Source organism: Rattus norvegicus, chromosome 18, assembly GCF_021556685.1.
Source record: "Rattus norvegicus strain SHRSP/BbbUtx chromosome 18, alternate assembly SHRSP_T2T, whole genome shotgun sequence".
NCBI lineage: Eukaryota > Metazoa > Chordata > Mammalia > Rodentia > Muridae > Rattus > Rattus norvegicus.
The window spans coordinates 31352797-31376503 of record NC_141551.1 but is presented as its reverse complement, the minus strand read 5'-3'; the positions used below and the strand labels follow the sequence as shown (position 1 = coordinate 31376503).

The 23707-nt window shown below is 46.6% G+C and overlaps 1 protein-coding gene and 2 long non-coding RNA genes across 3 annotated transcripts in view; 1 reads left to right on the top strand and 2 right to left on the bottom strand.

Annotated features, from left to right (window-relative positions):
• The first annotated feature begins 2848 nt into the window (after window positions 1-2848).
• On the top strand, window positions 2849-19105 carry LOC100911367 (uncharacterized). Its single transcript, NR_131090.1, is given in 3 exon segments — window positions 2849-3049; window positions 9861-10038; window positions 18699-19105. It is a non-coding gene; the product is annotated as an uncharacterized LOC100911367 (long non-coding RNA).
• Window positions 6064-13018, bottom strand: LOC147999747 (uncharacterized). Its single transcript, XR_015642924.1, has 2 exons — window positions 12937-13018; window positions 6064-6993 (listed from the first exon to the last, which is right to left on the bottom strand). It is a non-coding gene; the product is annotated as an uncharacterized LOC147999747 (long non-coding RNA).
• Arhgap26 (Rho GTPase activating protein 26) overlaps window positions 17437-23707 on the bottom strand; it is a gene marked incomplete at its 5' end in the record, with an annotated part of 285967 nt that continues 279696 nt past the window's right edge. The window contains 1 exon segment of the mRNA NM_001395140.1: window positions 17437-22767. Within this exon segment, the coding sequence (NP_001382069.1) occupies window positions 22679-22767 (89 nt within the window).

Below are 23707 nucleotides of genomic sequence, written 5' to 3'. Positions count from 1 at the left end.
TTCTAGATTCTCTAAACGCAGATCCAGTGTAGATTTAGAGATGAGGACAGTCTTCAGTCAACAGACACAGGCTGCTCTTTGTGGTCTAGACAAAGAAGACCATTTAAAGAGAATTTCATGACCATCTAAACCAAAACACTCTTGCACAGACATGTGCGCAGGGGAGAAAGTCAAAGAAAAGCACAGATGAAGGCCAAGGTGATATTTCTACAAGTCACAGGCCACCACCAAAGTCTGACAGCAAAGGACAGAAGTGAGTGGACAGACCAGAAGAGAGCCTTTGCCAAGGAACAAGCAATTTGTCTTAAAGTAAGCTGTGGAAGTTCTCCCTGGAAAGTTCCAGGACATGGATGAAAACATCCATAGGGAAAGAGGGAAAGGCCTTAATTGTCAGCACTAGAGACCTGTTAATAATGACACTCCATAGTGACCAGTTGCAGTTCAGTGAAGGCTTTAGAAAGGACTGGGCAGACTCTGTACTAATACAGGAGATGACTAACATACAGGGGCAGCCTGGGGAGCCCTCCACAGAGGAGAGGGTAAAGACGGCTTAGGAGTGCACAGATACATGCACACACAATACACATATGTCTATACACAAACAGAGACACATGCAGACACACACACACAGACATGCACACATAAATCCATAAATTCAGACATATAAATATGCAGGCATACATACATACATGCAGACACACACACATACACATACACACACACACACACACACACACACACACACACACTCACACACACACATGGAATCTTACTCACAAAGGACCATAAAATCCTGTCACCTGGAGCAAATGACTAGAACTAGAAAAGGCTTGGTATCTGAAATAGGCCAGACCTGAGAAGACCATGCTTCTTCACTTCTGTGAGAGACTTAACAAGTTGGTCTGACCTTAGGACAGTGATGGCTAGAGATGGGGTACAGGACCTGGGAATAGGGGGTGTCTGGGCACGATGTACACTGTAAGCATGGATGACAACATTACAGCAAACTGCACTGGGATGTGTAACTAATTTGTGTGACTAGAAAAGGGCCTTCCAGTGAAAGGCGGGAGGCAGAATAGTGTTGAGCCAGGACTAGTAAAATCTTGCAGAGACACAAAGCCTTGCATTTTATGGGTTGGATCGTGTCAACCCCAAATCCAAATGTCCAAGTGTCACCTGGAGACAGAGTCTTTACAGAGTAACTGGGTTCAAATGTAGGTGTTACATTTGAGTCCTAAAGTAGGGTCCTTGCAAAGAGGAAAATTTAGACTCAGACATGCACACAGGGAGAGTCAAAGACAAGCAAAAGTAAGGTCAAAGTGATGTTTCTACAAGTCACAGGCCACCACCAAAATCTGACAGCAAAAGACAGAAGCGAGCAGACAGACTGGAAGAAAGTCTCCAGCCATACACATATGCAGGCATACACACATACATGCAAACACACACCCAAATACACACACACACACACACACACACACACACACACACACACACACACATACACGTCTCCAAAGACAGGGGACAGTAATTTTCCATTATTTAAGCCTATTCCGATACCAAACCTAGAAAACTAATTTTTTGCCCTCTCTTTCTCACAAGTGAGAGAGCTGAGATGGGAAAGGACTTCTCCCTAGACTGCATGCTCCTGTTTATACCGTAAGTTTCATTCCCTGTGAGTGTACTTCCTATCCCTCATGCTCTCGAGTCAGGTAACCAACTGTCTGAGAATACAAACGTAGCCATCTTGAGACTACAGCCCTCAGCCTGGAATCAGTCCTACTTCCCACTCTGAGCTCAGCTTAGGAATAGCTGTTCCTTTCTTGGTCCAAGTCCGAGGCTAAGTCGTAAGGTCGAGTTGCTGCCATGCTGGGGTCTGCACTGGGCTCACCCTCCAACCAGGGTGTCTGCAAGTGCAGGAGGCTCTGTAACCTTATAGAGCTGGTTTGAGAGTAGAGGAGAGTAGATAAGTACCGTTCATCTCCATGTAGCAGGACACCCCACTATTACTGAGCTCCGCTACTGTCTGAGTCGGCAGGTGGCTTGACTCATACACCATAGGATGACTCATTGCGTGCGAAGAAGCCCTTTTTCCTTTCTGGAGTAAACGGGCAGATGGATAGCCACTGTGTGACTCACAGGGCCTGGGGCCCAAATGGCTGTGCAGATGGAGAAAAAATGAGTCCCGTGCAGGAGGTGCCTACCTCATCAGAATGAGGGACCTGCCCCCTGCGTGTGCTGCACCTGGCAGACGCTAGAATTCCCAGAGCCACTGAAACCCCTGCAGCAAAAGAGGCCTGGGGACTCGGCGTGGTGGTGGCTGCCACCAGGACCTTGGCCGCCTTTCAAAGTAGAAATGATCAGAAACTTGGAACGAAACTCAGCTCGGAAGAAATTAGAACGAAGGCTTCTGAGTGCCAGGGTCAGTCTAACCCAGGCTCTAAATATCACACAAAGATGACCAGGCGTGGGAATGGCCACCTCAGGGATCAAAGCTATTGACGGTATTCAGGGACTCCTCTCTCAGATATAAGAGCATCGGAAACCTCCAGCAGTTAACCCTTCCCCTGCTTCCCCAGGCCCGCAAATTCAGAATACACTTCCTTTTTTTGCAAAAAAGATGTCACTCAGAGATCAGCTAAGAATATAAGTAATCAGGAAGACACTAAGAGAAAAGATTTCATGTTCAGAGCAAGGCGCCTTGACTCCACCTACCGCTGTATCAGCCTTCTAGTCCACAGACAGACAAATAAAAGAATAGTTTGGGTCATACCAAGAGTTTGTGCTGCCCCATAGTTCTGCAGGCACTTGATATGCAGGTCATGTGACCATCCTGTCTAGAATACACACCCTATTCTTTCTTGGGGTACAGGAGCCCATGAGGAAAACTCCCTGGACGTGGAAAACTGTATGAGCTTCCAGGGTAAATGGATAAACAGTAATCTGAAAACTAACAGGCATTTATAATAAACAACGCGCTAGAAACCCGTGCTGGGAGCACTGGAGATGGAGGCTCCTGAAAGTGCCAACCTTCAGTTTGGATCTGAGGGTAAGTAGGACTTTTTCCAGGTGAAATTTGGGGAAAGAAAGCCCTTACAAAGGGAAGCCATTACTCAGAAGCTAGTAAGAAAGAAGCAAGAAGCAGTTAGGGCCCCTTCGAGAAGACCCGGTTGCTTGGCTGGATGGAAGTTCAGGGCAGGAGAAAGCCAGGGGAACAGCTGGATGCACACAGCGGTATAAGACTCTGCCCGCATCACAAGAGAGCCGAGGTACATTTTGCCATGATGGGAGATTGTTATAACACAGAGAAAGGGCTAAGAGGCATAAACTGGAGGAAGGGAGACTAGTTTGGAGCCACTGGGAATTCAGTGAGGGATGCCAAGGCCCCAACAGTCAACATGTGAGGTCTGAAGAGGAGGGTAAGACCCGCATCAGTGTGGGTTCTCAGTGGGTAGGACCTGCTAACTGAAGGGCCAGATGGTGTACAGGGAGCAGGCTTCAGGGTTTCTGACTTGGCCAGCAAAGAAGATGGGAGGAGGGGTCAGCTATCACTGTGGACATGTTGTTTTCGTGAAGAGATCATCAAGGGTCATCTAACTAGAGATGTCCAACAGGCTGGCAGAAATGAGGGCGTGGAACTTGAGAGAGGACTTGGAAGGCATATTTTTCCTCTGACACATTTTTGTTCAGCTTCCATTCCTGAGGTTTGGCTCAGGCCACTGTGGACTGGTGGGGGAAGTACTGCTCAGATCCTGGGTGTGTTTACACAGCCACAGCAGCAAAGCCACTGCCTTCCCAGTTCCCACGTAGGGAGCAGAATTTGTGTAGACTCGAGGGTCCCTGGCAAGATGTCAAATTGAAAGCACAGGTCTGGACTGGCACTGAAGCTCTGCCTCCAGCTGCAAATCCTCCAGGTGAGCTTCCCAGGCGGGCAAGCTGGGCTCCTGTAGGACTGCAGACGCTCCGGAGTTCCCTGAGTTCAGATAGCAAGTTATGGTAACCTAAGGGGGGAGAGGAAAACAGGGGACAGACTTTGTCCCTGAGATCCCCAAAGGTTTTAGTGCCAGGAGAAAAATGGAACTCTCAAAGTAATTAGTAGAGTGTGTTGTTAGATGGCGGGCTGGCCGAGACAGCAAAAGGAGGATGCCAGGAGGGCCACTAAATAGCCTATGGAATTGTTCTGACTCAGGGTCATTTCAGGATGCTATCACAGGGGAACCACTCAAGGATGCATGCCCATCAAATCTGTCGCTTGCAGGATCTTGTCAACTGCACCATCTGTCTGAGCTGAATTCCATAGAACAGTTCTTATGCCCATTTTGTAGATGAGAAAAATAGAGGGCAGAGAGATCAAATGGCTCTCCCCAAATCAGTAGTGATTCTGGGATTTGGAAGTGGTTGGGCTGATTCCGGAGCCTGTCTTCTTAACCACAAAGTGACAGACTTCACCACAAGGCACACAGCACATGGCCGATGTATTCACAGGGCACTTTGTGCTGCTAAAAGCACTCTCTTAGGCTTCAAATCGACAGAGACAGAGAGCCAAGATTAAACCCTTAGCCTGGAATGACTTCTTACAGTCATCTTTGGGGCTAGAAGCTAGACCAAGTGTCTGGTGCACTGCTAAATGGCATCTCAAGAGCTGGGCGCACTGCACCAGGCTACACAGTCCATCCTGGCCCCTCCCAGAACCAAGGGAAGAACCACTCAAGAGGAATGATGGTAGGGGTGCAGACTCACACTTTATGCTAGAAAACCTAAAAGTTAAAAGCGAGTCCCCATGTTGGCTTTCTGGCCATTTCTCTTTTGGCCTTTTGAATAGTCCATGTCAATACTTGGCACTATTGATAGAATAGCACACATTATGGGCTGTTAGGCCTGTGCTGCCTATTTCTCTATGTGTGATATTAGGCTTCCGAAAAAGGCAATAAACCAGAATAATTCCTGGCCCCAGATATATTCAATGTTAGTACCTGATTACATTTGCTCAATGTTTAAAAGATTTCTTTTATTTTTAAGTATATGTGTCTGGGTGGGAGTACACAGGTGTCTCCTGAGGCCAGAGGCATAGTGTTGAAGTCACAGGCTGTTGTGAGCTGCTAGGCATGCCGAGTCCTCTGTAAGAGCAATAAAAGCTCTCAGCCACTGACCAGTCTCTTCAACCCCTTTCTGTTTAGTGCTTTGTTACTGAAGACTTGTTGGGTGGATGTCTTTTGCCATGACATATATTCTCTAAGTGTCTGCCTAACAGTTCTGCCTTCTCAGAGCAGAGTACAAGTCTCTCCCTCACAGGATGAGCAAATACACAATGTGGTCCTCCACCCTCTCACCCTCACTCAGATTTTTACCAGCTGTCTCTATGATTTCCTTCCTAGCCATGAGCTCAGGGTTACATCTCCTTTTCATGTCCCGAGGCACTGGGATCCTTCTGAAATCAGACATCATTTTTCAGAAGTGAACAAGTCAGTTTAATTTGCTAAATACCTCTACACTGATTTGTCTTCATTGGGTTTGATTCAGATTACACATTTTTTGGAAGGTTTTTTTTTAAGTCCCACTCATGTCTCCTAGGAGGGACACACTACTGGTTTGTCCCATGAAAGTAAAGTGCCTTAGGTTCAGTGAGACCCTCATGGTGGATGGAGAGAAGGGACTCACAAAAGCTGTCCAATGATTCGCACTTGTACATGCACAGAGGAAAAATAAATGTCAAAGTTAGGCTTAGCCTCAGGGTGCAGTGTACAGACACAGTCCTAGGTATTTGGAGGATCGAGGCAGGAGGATCTCTTGAGCCCAGGCATACAGGCAAACCTGCAGATCACAATTCACACAATAGCTTCCACTACAAACTTACTACTTTATCCATTGAGCTAGAAAGGTATTCTGTGAAGAGATACTTTGAGATTATGCAAATATATGATGTGAATCATCCTTTGATGGTTCCTGATTCACTCAATCGCTTCTAGCATTATGGGTGGGCACAGCGGCACCCTGCCTTCCGCACATACAGCTGCCTTCAACTGCTGAATGGGAGGGAAAAAGCGTCCTTGCATATCGCCCTTATTAAGACTCGGAAATATTTATTTAGTTAGCTCAAACTTTTTCTTACAATGTATGATGATCACCGGTTCCAGATGCTTACCAAGTGCTTTTGGTAAACCATTTCATTTAATTCTCGAAAAAATTCTGGCCTTTCTGATCACGACCATCCTTGCTTTGCAGACAAAAGGCAAGAAGCTCATCAAGATTAATGTTTACAAAAGTCAACTGGTTGACTCCATACTTTTTATGTCACATGCCTGACTCTGTGTATGTGTGTGTTTGTGTGTGTGGGGGGGGTGTGTATGACTGTAAGACTGTGAACATGAGTGTGAGCATGAGTGTGAGCATGAGTGTGAGCATGAGTGTGAGCATGAGTGTGTGTGCATGGCTGTGTGTACTTGAGGATGCATATGTGAGGCTGTTCCTAATCCTCCTGACCTCGCTATAATTAGGAATTCCCTTCCCACCTCCATGACTGTAAAACGGCGGTTCAGGCAGTTCAGAGGTTAGACAGGAAAGCTTTGTTGAGAAGCTGAGGGGCTTACCACAATCCCCCATTATTTTCCACCGGAATAGCCCTTCCTTTTGTAGATGCAGTACGTGAACAACTGGGCTTTGTTGCTTAGCTGAGTCCATTTGGGAGAGGTGACAGCAGGGTAGGGGACTTTCTTATGTCTATGTCTGTGATGGTTTCAGCTTTGATCAAAAGCTGCCTGGACTCCAGTCAGTTGCAAAAATGAGAGCTGTGGCCATGCAGATCCTGCCGGAGCCCTTGCGTACTTCATCCACATTATGGCAATTGAGTTACTGGAAAGTCAATTTCTTTCAGTGGGTAAATCCATTTCATCGTGCCGAGGAAACTCTGGGGAGGTCTTTCATCACATGGTTAACCTCTGATTTATCATCCAGGTAAATGTGGCTTTTTCCATTCTCTCCATCCTGTGTTAATCACTGCAAAAGAAACTTCTCACTCATACATCTGTGAACCACAGAAACGTTCTAATAATATCCTAAAACAAATTAGAAGATCTCAATATTTAATTGAAGGAAAACACGTGTGTTAACACACCAATCATGTCTGGCTTTGACACCCCCCCACACACACATATACACACACACAAACACATACACATATACACACACACATACACACACACAAACACACACACATATACACACACATACACACACATATACACACACAAACATACACACACACAAACATACACATGCACATACACACACACTATGCACATACATACACACACATACAAACATACACACACATATGCATATACACACACACAAACATACACATACATACACACACATAGGCACACACACAGGCACACACACACACACACACACACACACACACACACTGCCTCCAAGTGACTTTAGAGTTACTTTTGAGGAGTCTTATACTCGCCTCAGAGGCCTGCTGAAAGCACAGAATCTCACCGCATCCTACACTCACAAAATCTAAGTCCTTTGGTTTTAAAGAGGGACCTGGGAATGCCAAGGCTTCCTACAGTGCAGTGTGTGCTTGGGCCTCTGACAAGCCTGGCTTCACTGGACACTGGATCATGCTGGCTTTCCATCATCCTCCTTCCTCCTACCCGCAGCAGTCACCAAGGAAAAAATGGTTCCCCCACCCCACCCCGGAGAAGCCCTGAATGGTCACCACTGATAGTTGCACTGGCCTTAGGGAAGTTTCCATCTGGCTGGGCTCCCAGATGACTCCCTGCTGTGGAGAGAACCCATTCTGCTCCATGTTCCAATGAACAGGATCTGCACGACGTTCCTTGTAACTCTGACAAAGTTCTAAGAAACTTCCTTGGGGGAGGGGTAATAAACCCCTTATTCTAGGTCATGTTAAGCCTGATGCTAATAAACACAAGCCAGCTGTTGATGCCTTGCTGGGAAGAGGGCAATTCTTTATCTCCATAATAAGTCAGTTGTGGAGTTCTGCACTACTCTATATGAGGTTTCTGTAGCTTCTTTCTGGTTCTATGAGTTCCCTCCATCCTTCCACCCCTCCATCCCTTCTGCCCTCTTGGATTAAAACCATCTAGACTATAGACCAAGCAAGTTCAAGTACCACCGATCTGGTCAGCACTCTGCAGTTCAACAAGCAACTCCAAGATTCCTGCACATCTACCAACTGGTTGTAGAGAGCCAACCCCAACTGGTTGATGAGCTGGCCCCAGTGGGTTCCAAGAATAAGTTTCATCAGCTTTGTTTGGGGCCTGAGCAGGGATGGGTAGAGCTGGCTCTGCAGTTAGGACAGATAGCCAGCTAGACAGACTTCTGTGGAATGGCATTCCCGTCCCTCCTCTCTACATATTCCCCAGGGATCCTGGAACCAGGACTGTGGTGGGCTTGAGATTTCCCAGAGTGCTCAACTGCCTAGGTTTGTCTGTCCTAGGAAGCCATTCTAGGCATCACCAAAGGAAACATCTTAAGACAGCAGAGAGAGAAGACAGCAATGGTTACTGCTTGTCCAATGCCAGTATGTGCGGTGTGTGTGTGCATGTGTGTGTGTGTGTGTGTGTATACATATGTGTTGAAGGAGCAATCTGCAATGTTAACAATGAAAAGAAAGTAGTTGTTTGTGGGAGGCTGTGGGCTCAGTTTGTGTGCATTTCTAAGCCTATCTCCCCACTGCTGCTTGGAAAACTGTTCACTCAAGTGGATGCCCCGCCCTGGATGTCTGAATCCAGCCCAAAAAAATCCAAAAGGCTTCACAACCCTGTGTTGCCATGTGATCTTGGGCCAATCATCCAGCTACCCAGAAGCTCTCTGCTGCCAGTTGAGACCCATCCAGGTTCTAGGGAGGACCCTTCTGGTCTTAAGAAACAAGTCACTCAAATTCACATGTTATGTAGACATGTTAATTTTCAGTTCAGAATGATCATTTGTGATTTTAGATCCTAAGCTCAACACACCACTGGTCCCGCTAGGGGACTGCAATGTAGGTCAGGACTTTTCTCTCTTCCCATGGTTCTGTCCTTTGTCTTTACAAAGCCTCCTGCTTAGCACACAAGACTCGTGTCTTCAGGTACCTTACATGACATGGCTGTCAGCCCTGGCTCCGTCCCAGGAGCTCTCTGTCCTTTGTCCCCATTTTGAAGGACGGCTTCCATCTTCCAGGAGCCAAAGTCTGGCTGGCCCCATGCCCTCTGTGTAGGCTAAACCCTGTGGCTTTCAGAACACTGGCATTGTGTCAGTCTTCAGCACAGATGTCTGTTCATGTCCAGTCCTTTTGATCACGGCCAGGGAATCAAGTGGAGAAACACAGGATGGTGGAGGGTAGCACGGTCCTTCAAGGAGCAATGGGCAGGACTCAAATAGTCCAGATGCTCCTAACTCAGGTTGGCCAAGCCCAGTCATGGCCATAAACAAAATAACAGTGATCTAGTTACCCCCAACTCTTTCGGGGAACTCCATACTGCAACACCCAAGTCTGAAGACACAGAACTTTATGTAACTAACACATTAGTGCTACCTCACTCATCAACACGACCTCCGATGGTAAACACTTTTATATCCACTTTAAAGACAAGGAAGCTGATACAAACATGCCTGATGGTCCCATAGTTGGGGAACAGCTACGCTCTGTGGTGGCAAGGCCAGTGTCCTGTCCTCGTCACAGGAGAGCTGTGGACATCACCACGGTATTTTACCTAAATATTTGGCTGCAAGGGGACGAAGTTGTAGCAAATGTGTGAAGAAAATGAGAATTTACTAGCCGATGTACTGATAAGGCTGGGGACAGTCATCCCAGGGATGACAAGTGCTCTTCTTGCTTCTCACAGCTTCATGCACAGGCTGTCTGGTCTACGGGCAGGCTCCCCATCAAAAGGCCAAGATGACTGCCAAGCGTCCTGCTGATTCAGATTACTCAGATGAAGTCTCCCATTACTGCTGATCTTCAACCCCCATTTGATTCTCCTCATGCTTCGTTAGCCTCCTGCCCATTCCTAAATCAACCAGGTAGGTCTGATGATCTCAGAGGCTTGACCAGACACATGGTGACTGACCGTGGATCCAGGGTTGATCTTGTGAAGGTATTCTTGGTTGTCAACATGACAGCATCTGAAATTAATTATAATCCAAAAATGGAGGACACTCCAAAGACAACTTTTTTTTCCTTAAGTTGAAGCAGGAAGAGTCACTTCTGATCTGGATCTTGAGATAGGAGGACACATGCCCTTTAATCGGGAGCTTGAGATGGAAAGATACCTTTAAGGCATAGCAGAAAGCTGCACTTCTGCTGGCAACCTACGAAAGGACATGGGAGTAGGAGGCTTGCTCTTTACCTGCTCACCCTTGCCTCGGTAGCAAGTCCAACCCTTCACTGGCATTAGAGCCCACCTCTTCAGGACTCCAGGGTCTCCTGAAGACCAGCTGAGACATCCACTCTCCTGGACTGAGTCACCACAGAGTTCTGTGACTTTCAATTTCTAGAAAGCCGTTGTTAGATTACTTGGTTCATAGTCTGTAAGTCATTCTAATAAGTGCTCCTATTTATGAATATGTGTGTGTAATATATATTATATATATGGAGAGAGAGGGAGAGAGATTCATTGCATAAATTCCATAACTCTAGAGAACTTTGACTAATATAGATGACAGCTTATGCCACCCATGGGCCCCAAGGGCAGGAGGGAGGGACTTCCCCAAAGGAAAACAGATGCTTCAAGCTGAAGAAAGGTTAAGGTGACAAAGCTGGCAGGCAGTGGCCACTGATACTCTCCTGCAGTGGGACATATGAAGGGCACTTGGGCCCAGTTTAACCTCAGGAACACAAGTGTGAGATAGCAGCACCCAGCACTTGGACACCAAAGCCACACTGAAGCTATGTCCACTTCACTCCACGTGAAGGAGTGACATGCTAAAGAGTGATGACTCTGGAGCGATCTTACTCCCTCCTGAGAGACATCCAGAGCATGTCCAATACAGAGCAGCAAACCACCGAACTGAGAATAGGACCCCTTTGGGGGAATTAGAGGAAGGATTGAAGGAACTGAAGGAGCTTGCAACCCCATAAGAACAACAATGCCAACCAACCAGAGCTTCCAGGGACTAAACGACTACCCAAAGACTATACATGGACTGACCCTGGGCTCCAGCTGCATATGTAGCAGAGAATAGCCTTGTTGGGGCACCAGTGGAAGGGAAAGCCCTTGGTCCTGCCAAGGCTGGACCCCCAGTGCAGGGGAATGTCTGGGGGTGGGGGAGGAAGGTGAAGGGGGGAACACCCGTATGGGGGAGGGGGTGGGGATTTGGGTTTATGGACAGGAAACCAGGAAAGGGAATACCATTTGAAATGTAAGTAAAGAAATATATCTAATAAAAAAATTAAAAAATAAAAGTTGGGGCCTCGAATGCCACACCAAAGAGCTAGGATTCTGCTTTCTCATGCCCCTTCCCTCCTCCACAGAGCTTCTGAAGTTTGCACCTCTTCCCTTCTCCTTCCTATTGTCTCCTTTCAAGTCCCCTCCCCCTTTCCTCTTTCTTGTTCTCTTCCCCAACTTCCTCACATAGCGAGCTTCTCTCTCTCTCTCTCTCTCTCTCTCTCTCTCTCTCACACACACACACACACACACACACACACACACCTATACACACACACAGATACCACACACAAACACACATTTTCAAACACACACACAGACAACATACACACAGAAATGTACACACTCACAACGCTCTGTCAAACACACATACACACACAGAGAGATACCACACACAAACATACAGAGAGAGAGAGAGAGAGAGAGAGAGAGAGAGAGAGAGAGAGAGAGAGAGAGAGAGAGAATCACTAAGTAGGCTCCTAGGTGGACCAGGAGTGTCCTCCTGACCTGTAGGCCTTCCTGTCAAGGCTGGAATTTTCACTTTTATCTGGTAGCCTTAATACTGTGAGCACATCACAGACACAGCATCACAGCAGGGCCTCCCAGGGAGGCAAAGCAGATCCACCCACCCATGTCCCTCTAGAGGCCCAGCTATACCACTCCACCCAAGGAAAGGTGAAAGTCTGAACTGGGCGTCTGGTGTTTCTCAAGCCTGTGTTCATGGGGCTGTTGAGCAGGTCTGGGTGTGGACTCGGGGTGTGCTCAGCTCTATGGGCACCCAATTCCATCTCACGGTTAGATTTACTGCCATTCCTGCTTAGAGCTGCCCTGGGGATCCTTTGTGAGAGCTCTGGGGTGAAGCCAGCTCAACACTAAGGCATCACTGTAGGGCCAGTCAGTCAGTGACAGGGTGAATCAGCGGGGGCTGGGAGAGTCTTCTCGTAGAGGACTCTGACAGACATAATTCCTCCCTGTCCTTAGAAGATGTAGTCATGGCTTCTTCTGGCTCAGAAAGGAGAGCAAATGTCAGTACTATAAAAATGAGCTTCGCTGGCTATACGGAGGCAGGCATTGGGCTTTTCTTTGTGTGAGTCAATTCCAGCATTGCTCAAGCCAGGACAGTGTTTGTCCACTTTATATCACAACATACACAGGTTTCTGTTTGCTATCTGAGGCAACTTTTCTAACTGACGCACTCTCCAGTCTCAACAACCAGTCCACATAAAGGAAGGGGCCTCATCCTGGCCTCCAGATAAGGGCTGGGGTAGGAAGAAGTGACACAGAGAAGCTTCTGGAACATGGGTTACAGCCCTTACTCTGCTCCACAGGTTCTATGCTGTCCCATTGTTCCAGGTCAGCGCTGTGGTACTGTAGACCCTGGGTTTATTCCTGAAGCAATCAAACACTCAATCTGATACCAGGCCAGAATACACGGCCACCACCAGAGAGGCTGGGTTGATGCCAAGCCATACAAACCTTGGGACTGGAGGGTAAGGGGCGTGTGTTTTTCTGAAGAAAAGTGAGGTACTCTTACCAGTAGAAAGGGTGCTGGCTGTCAGCAGATAAGAGAACAGCTATCCTCTCAGGGTGGGGGGATGAAGGGCCTTGCCCAGTGTGACAGTTGTGGATGGTGTGAACAGTGGGGTTAGCTGGGGTTAGGTCTACCTTGTTACTTATTAACTCTGTGACTTTGAACAAAGTTGCCTAATCTGGTATTTGTCTTCCTCATGGGCATAATGGAATAACAGCAGGTACCTGGTTCACAGGGTTGGTTTGAGAATTAAATAAGAGGGTGCAGGGGGAAGAGTCAGTGTGAGGCCTAACAAGTCCTAGCAGCTCTGTCACACAGACCTGCTCTGTCCTTTGCCATCCTCTTGAACACCTCAGGTTGGCCCCACACCTGAAGTCAGTCCCAGACTTGAGGTCAGTCCTACTCCTGAGGTAGGCCCCATCCCTGAGGTAGGCCCCACATATCAGATGGGCCTCTCAGGGACTGATAAGCTTTTCACTTTAGGAGTGGAGCCAGTACAAATGGGGTGTTCTCTGTGGCCTGGGACCTCAGCTGTCATCTACTTTGGGGTCCCTTCCCCCTTCACTAGTTCTGACTTTTAGGCTCAAGAAGGAGTTTAAATAGCACAAAATGATCTTTCATGGACACAAGATGATCGGGCTGGAAATACTTCTCGAGGTTCTCGCACAAGAAGACACAAGTCTGTGGGGCTTCCCTGGCCTGAAGTTATGCCCTCAACAGCTGGGGGAAAAAGAAAATGTTTTCAGAATAAAAAATTTTCACAGGCCATATTTCCAGTCAGGCAAACATGGGTGGGCCTCTGTGGGGGCTACTTCTGCAGTGCAGTCTCCAAGGTGCTGGGCCTGCCAAGCTCCAGCTGAAGTCCCGGACTGACCTGAGAACCTAGAGTATGTGCAGAAAGCCCAACAACTGCCGAGCAGACAGCCCGAGATCAGTGAAGCAAAGGTTTCAAGAGGAAAGACGGTTGTCACTCCAACTCACCCAGCTCTCATTCTGTCTCTGCAGAACCAGAGCTGAGCATCCCCAGAGGCTGTGCTCTTGAGAAGCTCTCTGCTCAGAAGACCAAGAGGGGGCTATTGACATCACTCAAGAGAGAGTCAAAGCCCAAACAGGGAAGGACAGCCCTTTACCAAACTTAGAAATGGTCCTGTGTGGGACATACACGCACTGAAACATAGCTGTGTATGAAGGGATTCCTAAAAAAGTTTTTGGAGACCATATGGATTGTAGAAGTAGATAAATTTATGCTGGGCTTATAGGTTTGCCTCATTCCTAGCTTGTGTGACTGCCATGAACAGTTTTATTACCTATTAGGCAGGGCAATTACACTGCTTCATGTGTCTTGAAGATCTGGGGAGGAGAAATAGCGACATGCTGAATACTCCCAGTGAGAAAGAAAGAATATTGTCAACTGAGACTAAAACAGGAACGTAAGCACTGAGGTGAGAATGGCTGAGGGGGAACTATTTGCAACCTGAAGAAAGCCCTGTCCCCCCATGGTCCAGTCATGAGGTTACCACAGTTCCTGACCCTATACCTTCGTGTTTTGGTCACCCTGCCTCTCCACTTGGGTGGACTTGGAACTCTTCCCCAGGGACCTAAGTGGCTCGTGTTCTCCAGCTATCAAGGTCCAGCTTAAAGGTCAGCTCTTCCAGACTTTGCCTGGCTCTTACTTCTGGCTCTTATAGCAAGGATCTACATTAGTCGTGAGGTCTGAGTGCAAGTGCCAAGAGGCTAGAGGCGTGCTCCTTTCTTGGCATTAGCAGGTCCTGGCATGTGAACTGGTCAAGAGGAAACTACTCCGTGGAAGCATAAAAATTAAGAGTTCTGCAAAAAAGGGTGGAAACCAGTTAATTGTTCACCATACAAAGAGCCAGAATGGAAATGGGCTACAGCTGCACCATGGGAAACTTCAGTCAGACACAAAGAATTATTCCCTTAGTGAGAGTGATAGATACCAGACCGGATCCCATGAGACAGGGTGGAATTTCCGTGATGGGTCCTTAGGAAGGAGTTTAGGGTGATTCTGTGACTTGTCAAAGGGGCCTCCAGCTTAGCACGAGTCATCAGTGACCCAGATGACAGTAAAGGGGTTTTTGACTCTTAGTCATTGTGTTATAGCCAGATGGGACGTTGAGCGCTAGTCAAGAGCACCAGCTGGGGAAGCTGCATGGCCGAGTGGAGGGCTTGTTCCTACAGGCTTTACTCTGAGCCTGTGAGAAAATGAGGCCTTTTGTCAAGGGTCACTTAACCTGTACATTCGAGTTAATGAATACAGAAGAGACATTTGGCCATAGTGCTAGACCACATTTGGACTTTAGGGTGGGCATTAAGACCTGGTCGAATATGAGCTGATGTCTCCAGAAAGAACCCCATGGGGGGCTGGAGAGATGGCTCAGTGGTTAAGAACACCGACTGCATTTCCAGAGGTCCTCAGTTCAAATCCCAGCAACCACATGGTGGCTCACAACCATCTGTAATGAGATCTGATGCCCTCTTCTGGTGTGTCTGAAGACGGTGACAGTGTAGTTAAATATAATAAATAAATAAATCTTAAAAAAAAAAAAAGAACCCCATGAATTCAAATACAATATTATAGCCAGCTGAACTACACTAGTGGCTATGGCCAGACTCCGGGTGTCAAAAAACAAAACAAAACAAAACAAAACAAAACAAAACCCTGGCTAGTTATGTAGTATGACAACCAACCAACCACTGTGAAATATGTTTTTGATCATTTCAGTGGAAAACCATCATGGTTCTGGTCCCCAAATGTCTAACGTTGGCTAAGTAACCTAGATTGGTACTCTGGTTACCTTGGTATGTCCATCCCTTGCCTTAGAACAGCTGTCCCTGGGCCAAGAGCCTCACCTATCTGAGCAGTTACTGCCATGCTTAGAGCTTCTCTGATTTGCTGAGAAAGCCGGAGTCAGCCAGCAATGACTAGCTCAGTATAGTTAATTAGTTGCAGCTTAACCTAGTGTTATTAAAAGCATTGAGAGATGTGTGGTGTTTGAGTGAAGTCCTAGGAAGTCCTGAGGAAGGAAGAAAGACAGGCATAAATTCTCAGGAGCCAGTGCTTAATTTGGACCTGAGAAAATATTTTTTCACTCCCATAACAGTCACCTAATTTCAGTTGTCAATCAAGTCTGTTTCTACTTATGGTGCTCTTGCAACCAACTGACTGACCAACCAAGCAGGCTGCCAGAACCACCATGAGCACATCAGCAAAGCACTGGACAGAACACCATTCAAGATCCGCTCCAGGTGGTGGATAAAAGTAAACTGAAATTAAAATCTTTCACATTTTGAAGACACAAAAGACTGGGAAGCCTGTGGGAAAGGACAAGGTCAAATATGACAGGAACAGACTCACATAGTTCATTCTCTTGGCAATAGTATCAAACACACATGGGCTTGGTCTGGTTAGTTCTTGTTAACTTGACACAAAGGACATTCACTTGGGAGGAAGGAAGTTCAGTTGAGGCATTGGCTTTGTCATACTAACCTGTGCACAAATCTGTGAGCCAACTTCTTAATTTTTAATTAATATAGGAGTATCTAGCCCACTGTGGTCGGTGTCATCCCTGGGCAGTGGGCCTGAGCTGTATATACAGCTAAGAAAGCTAAAGAGAGCTAGTAGCATTTCTCCATGATCTTTACTTCTGTACCTGTTTGACTGGGTCCCTGCCCTGGCTTCCCTCAATGGCATTGTGATGGGAGCATGAACATCAAGTAGCCCCCCTCACCCCCACACGCAAGTTGCCTTTGAACTCAGAAAGCCTCATCTCAGAACCAAACATGTCACACGTGTAGTCTTCAAGGGCTGTTTCTAGAGGACCTGCAGGCTCAGTGAGAACAACAGGTGTGGGACATCTGTGCTGCTCCCAGAACTCATCCAAGGCCGAGCTTGGCAAAGGAGGATAATGTAGACTGCTCACCTGTGACCTACACATTCAAATAACTTCCTCCTTAAATCCAGGCTCCAAAGGAGCATTCTCATCTCTTTCTTCTCCTCGCTCTGTCTGGGTCACCTTCCTGCAGAGGCATCCATGAGTCATTGGAACTTGAGCCAGAGCTAGAGGCTCACTGTAAACCCAAGTCCCAAGCCATAACTCCTGGAAGGCTTGAGAAAGAAGTGCACACAGTGGTACAGTCATCCTGCTGTGTTCTGCTTCGAGTTCTAGAAAAGGGTTAACTGATTCAAAGATCGAATTTTGGGGGACTCAAGCCTATTATATGTTCTTGGAAATAAAATCACTAGTCTTGTGTAGGATGTGATCATCTTGTCCTGAGAAGCTGATTCAAGTATTTTGACTTCTTGGTAAGTGGAACACACAGCCACTCCCAGATCATTAAAAAAAAACAAAAAACAAACAAAAAAACCCCACCGTAGTTGGCAATCATAACTGTAAGGGCCTAGACGTGTAGCCTTTGATTGGTGTATAAATTAAAATAATGTTGAGTCAAAACTAACCAGAAACCCAAGGAACAAACACACCATCAAATGGAAAAGTATTTAATTCAAAATCATACTTCCACTCACTTTATAGAGATTGCCACAGACACGAACCAAACATAAAAAGCCAGGTTTCAGAGGTGCCTGACAGAAATTGTATTTTCTTTATCGATACACACAATGGCACAGAAACACGGTTTTTAAAGCCTGAACATAGCAAAAGTGGTTTCTTTTTCCTCTAATAACAAGAAAATGTCCTATCCTAGCTGCAGGTTACTTTTTTAATTACAGAATTTGATTCTATGTACCAGTCAATAGTCAATACTGAAATTTACAACAGTGCGTTTTTATGATTTCTCAAAAGAAAATATTAAAGTGCCATTTATAAGTACTTTACTGACTTGATATCACACAGCACTTTACAGTATACTCAATGGTAGCCTAAAAGATGAATTAAACATGCAAATAGTTTCTTTCCCAAAATATGGACTAAATGTCTTTTAGAGTGCATTTGAACACTAACCTAGCATTAGCTACTGGGAATTTATGGGTTTGCGTTTTTAACATGACTTGTAATAAGTCACCAAGGAACGCAGCTGTGGATAACTATGTTATAAACATGTTATAACATGTTATAAACATGAACAGAGGCTTCGGATGACGTCTCGTTTGTAGCTTTGATCATTTGCTGGGAACTAGTCTCTAGTTCTTCTGACACGCTCCCTCCAAAGGCTGTAAAACCTTTACAAATGCCAGCTTGTGTGTCTACACCCGAGGCTGCACCTTTACACATGTATGTGCTACACACAAACACATACACACGACACATGCACACACACATTGTAGAATCACCAGACACCAAGCTGATTCCGGCATCTTGAACCCCAATAATGCCTTTTGTTGGTTTTACTCAGAAGCCTGTGAGCATGGTGGCTGTGATGGCAGAGAGAGTACGTCAGCCTGGCTGAAGCTACTCCAGGTCTCTCGGGCACTGTCCAGTTCTCTGATCCCCACTGACTACACTAATGAGAATTTTGACAGGATGGTCCTTGGCTCTCCCTCTGTGGGTTAAGCCTATGCTCAGCTCTCACTCTCTAGTACATTTTACCATGCAGAGCAGTTTCATTTTATAATGTCCTACAGACTTGTGGAAGATTATTTGTTGTGTATTTTTCTTTCTGGGATGGTTTTTCCTCCCAGGTAAGAGCAGTATCTTAGCCTTCCTTAAAGATCCGCGGTTCCTGAGTGTGGTTACCTTTTCCTTCCTGATCCTGGTGTTTTTATTATATCTATGCTTTCCTTCCAGGAGTAGGGGGAGGCTCCAAGTGACATCTGGAATCTCCATCTTCTGTGGGAAGCTCTTTAAGTTAGACAAGTGCTGTGAGCGACAAAAGGAAGAAAGCCAATTATGGCTTGGTGGAGTCTTGTCTCAGGTATGTTGGAGGAATGTGCAAGGTTCACAGCTCTCTGCTGTTGTCATTTTGATGCTATGTTCACAGACAGCCACTAGATCAGCATGGCTGCAGAAATATTTCAGCACAAAAGGCATTTTTCCAACACTACTATGGGGTGTGAGGGGCACCTGACTGATTAAAGAAGGGCTGTTGGGGCGGGGCTGTTAACCTAAGTGATCACTGTCAAGTTTGCCAGAGGTGGCAGACCACTCCCTTCCCAGACACCCAGAACATTCCTACAAAAGTCAGGTAGCTAAACAGACACTTGGCTCCCTTGTTTATCAGAACAGTGGATGCTAGGGCAAATGTGGGATGCCAGGGAGGTCACTGGTGCACCCCCAGAGCTCCATGGCTATGAAGCTAGGTAAACAGCCTTGTCTCAGGAAGCAGTGACAGCCGGCCAAGAACAGATGATCGCACCATCTTTAGTCCACTACCATGCCTCAACAATGCATGCTTCCGGAAGTTCTATGACTGAGAAACAGCTTTTGGTGTGACTGCTACTGTCTTCAGGAGGGAGAAGCAGTTGAGAAGGATTTCCCTCAAGGATCTAGGCACGGTACACTCATGTCTGGTGGAGTTGTGGGTAAGGGACTGTAACTCCCAAGCAGTGAACATGGCTCTGACCCACCAGTGCCTGGTTCTCATTTCCTCTCAGTGTCGTAATGAAAAAAAAAAAAAAAAAAAAAGCACCCACAAGACTTTGCAGAATGGCTTTGGAAATACTACAAACCGGCTCTAATCCCAGAGACTCTGACTGGGTCACCCACTAAGTGGAGGCCAGCCGCACACATTTATTTTGAAAAAGTGTTGAGCAAGTCCACCTTACTAGCTTGGGGGCAGAGATGTGAGAGCAGCAAACTTCTCGTTTCATGGCACAGCATGGTTCAGTTACGGAACTGCGTTTCAGAGAGTGAGCCCAACCATCTCAATGCTCCAAAATTCAAACCACAGCGAACCCATCCCAGGGCCTCACAAGAGAAACTCAAAGCTCCTGGGAAATCTTTGGGACCTGGTCAATGGACTTCCATTCTGACATCAACTCATTCCTCACCATCTACCCCAGCTTCCCTCATTCACAGGGAGCTGAGGGGTCCAGAGAGGGCACATTTCACTTTAATCTTCGAGTTCCTTCCCACTTGGCTCATATTAATCTCTCCAGTTCTTTTACCTGAGGAGGAGGAAGGAGGCCTAGCTGAACAAAAGGAAACAGAGCAACCATCTGTCAGAGGCCACACATGGCCTCAGGGACACTGGAAGGAGGTCAGCCTAAGAGAGTAGCTTCAAACCAGGGCCAACTCAGGAGAGAAGGAATGTGTGTCTGAGCAGTCAGGCTGGGCCCTGACTTCAAGAATACTACATTTATTATGGGGCAGGTGACAATTTAAACCATCAGATGTTTTAAAAGTATCATGCTGGGCTCTATCAATTTGGCAGGAGCCCCACTACTTGAGTGTGCAGGCCCTGCGGGCCCCATTGCCCAACCTTTTCTCAAGCTCACAGGGACTGGGCCTGGAACCCGAGTCTACTTCCTCCCTTCCTTTAGTCTCCAACCCTCCTCCCGCCCTCATACCTGGCTGGGTCCTGTCCTGTCCTTGTCTCTCAAGTGCTAAGACCACAGCAGGGGCCTCACACCCAGCAATGGGCAGTTTGCAATTCTGTTTGCAAGTTCCAGTCTCCCTTGCTCCTGGCTGGGTTCTTGGTTGGCAACAGTACAATCCCAAGTTGGAAAACTCAATACTGAATCCTAACAATGAACTCTTAACATTATAGCCACTCTAGAAACTTTAACAGTGCAGTCTGCATCCCTCTTGGGGATTCTTTTTGAGTTTGTGGCTGCTGGGAATCTGGAGGGGGAAGGGAAGTAAGTGCAGGAACATGTCTACAGGAAGAGAGTGAAGTTCACCACTGACCGAGAACCATAGCAGCTGACTTTCTTGTTTTGTTCTTAGAGCTGATAGACACATTTACAAACTAATTTGGTCATATATAGATATATATGAAAATGTATCACCTTAGGAGAATCCTGGGGTACCAAGAAATACACCTGAGAAGAACAAACACACAAACAGAAACAAACATATCAACCCTTTCCCCACCTTTTTAAATCCTGAGTGTCACGTTACTATTGGGTGGGAGTTCTTTGAAAATCCGTTGCCTGAATATGCTTTTTTGAACTCCGCAGCCCCAAATCACATGTAGGCAAAGACAACTGAATACAACCAACTTCTCAGGCTCCCCAATGGGAACCGTGAGGAAACATTCTTTCACTGGGCCAGAGTGGGCACATGACCTTGACTCTTTAACCCGGCCTCTCTTGCAGCCTTTTAAACACTTGTTCAGCCATCGAAATACTAAATGCATGGAGCAACTAGCTTAAAGAATATCAAATATAAAACTTTACCATATAATATTTCAAATCATTCTATTTACAAGTTTATCTTTTTTAAAAAAAAAAGCAGAAGGTACAGTAATTCAACACAATTCAAGTTTTTCTTTTCTTCATTAAAGAACCCTAAGGGAATTCCAGGAGCCAGAGACACTGCCTGGGTGCAACATCGCCATCAGAGGGGCTCCTGGAGAGTGTGACAGCTTGTCAGAGTCCCTCTAGCAAGGGCATTAGAGTACGAAGATGCCATGATTGTGTTCTTTTGAGGTCATGTGATGCTCATCCAGGTGCAAGACAGTTAAGACCCGCCCTTTTAACCAGAATTCCCTCTCTTAGAAGGTACTCAGCCTAGCCTCCAAGCCTCCACTTCTGGTGTCCTACGGACTCTTAACGTTCTGTCCTAGTTAATGATTCCCTATTTTTTTCTGGGTGGCAGTGATATACATGTCCTTTTAAAATCAGGCTACAGGTTTGGCCCAAGAATCACCTCTAAAATCTACAGGACCTCAGTAACAAAAGACTCTAGGGAGCTGTCTGCCCCAGATAGTCCACCCTAATGGCCTAATCCTCTGCTTCAGATTGTTGGAAGACCATTCAAACAAAACAAAACAAAACAAAACAAAACAAAAAACAAAACCAAAAACAAAAAGCAAAACAGAAACCAAAAACCACCAGAGCTGGGAGAGGGGGTGTTATACAAAGAGGAGTATTATTTTTGGCTTAGTTTTAGAGTAGGTTGGGTTGCTATGGTTACTAGGTGATGGCAGTGATGGAAGCCTTCAGCAGCAGAGAACGTGAGGGGTGTGTGTTTTCTTTGCACGAAGGACTGGACTGAAATCTGCTGATTACAGGCCAACAGCTGCTCAAGAGGTGCTGAGTGCCTGGATCACATATAAACAGTGTGGTGACCCCTTCATCCTGTGCACTTGCAGACAGGCCCAGCTGCCTGCAGCACCCTGTCTCTGGGAGAAGGAAGGAGAGAAATTGTCTGCTACAGCAGAAGAGCAGCAGCAGTAGAGGCAGCCTGCACCTTGTCTCTTCGCCCTGCCTCATGCAACTCAGCAGTGCTGTACTCTTTTAGCACTATTCTCCCCTGCTTCCTCTTCCCAGAAGGCTGGGGGTTTGGATGACTGTTGAGATGAAATCAGGGCTCTCTATTTAGGGCACTCAGGAGAAGACAGCTTCTCGAGCCTTCCTCTGGGTTATCAAAATCAAATGGCCTCCTCTGTTGATTGACGTACAGTTCTCGCAGCATCGCTGTGCTGTAAGCTGAGATGATTGCGGAGAAGGGTGGCACACGTTCCCAGATGCATTCGTTTTTTGGCAGGAAACAACAGTCAGGCTCCCTGCTTCCTCAGTGGCAATGAAAAGTGGCCCACAACACCAGAAGCAGTGTTGTCATGGAGACCACGTAAAGCTCAGCAGCTCCACTGGGGCTGGAGGTTAGAGGAACTCCACGTAGTTCTCTGGGATGAGGCCAGTCTTTCCATTCAGAGTCCCCTCCAACCAGCCAGGCTCCTGAGACGGGTGAACTGTAGGGGAAGAGAGAGAAGAGATGAGGTCATGGGCAGCCCGGGGGTGGATGTGCTGTGCACTGGAAGATGTAGGAGGTAAGTCTGGGGAATGCAATTCCAGGCCTGGTTTGAAAGAGAGGTCCTTAACCTTTTGTGAGAGGAAACCCTTCTGGTAAAAGTTATTCCGGACTCTTTCTACAACAAAAAGGGAAACATTCAGACATTCACATGTACACGCCCTTTCAGGGGTGTTATGAACTTTCTGAACTTCCTGTTTTATACTGTATGTAGCAGATTTACATTTCTTTAAGTTAGAGATTAACAGTTGGGATGTTCTCCATTCATCCATCTGTCTGTCTGTCCATCCGTCTACCCACCCATCTACCCATCCATGCATTCGTGTATCATGCATCCCTGTACACATACATGCATGTACACATCGACTCAGCCCGCTCACTTTCCACTCTGTACCACATGGCGTGTCCTAGGGAGATGAAGAACTAGTCTTTACTGGTTATCTACTTTGTGTGTTTGTTCGTTTTTGTTTTTCACTTTTTTTTTTAAGACAGTGTCTCAATCTGATTTGGACTCACAGCAACGATCCTGCTTCGATATTCCAACCCTGGGGTTAGCAGCCTGAGCCACCATGTGCAGCCTGACCTACCTGCTCTGTGTCGCCAAGCCCACCTCTCATGTCCTCACGACCCACTCTCCATGCCGCACACTCCGAATGCTTCCCTTCTGTTCCACCCACGGCCACCCTTACTTTTCTACACTAGAGCTTTTCCTATAAACAAGTCAAAAGGCCATCTGCTTCCTCTACTGTAACTTTCAAAGCTCCCATCCTTTTGATTTTTTTTCAACAACACAGAATATAGATCTATTTCTGTTATGTCACAATCCCTCTCTAGGGGAAATGTGGAGTGAAGAGATGGAGCGATCTGGCTGAGTCTGTCAG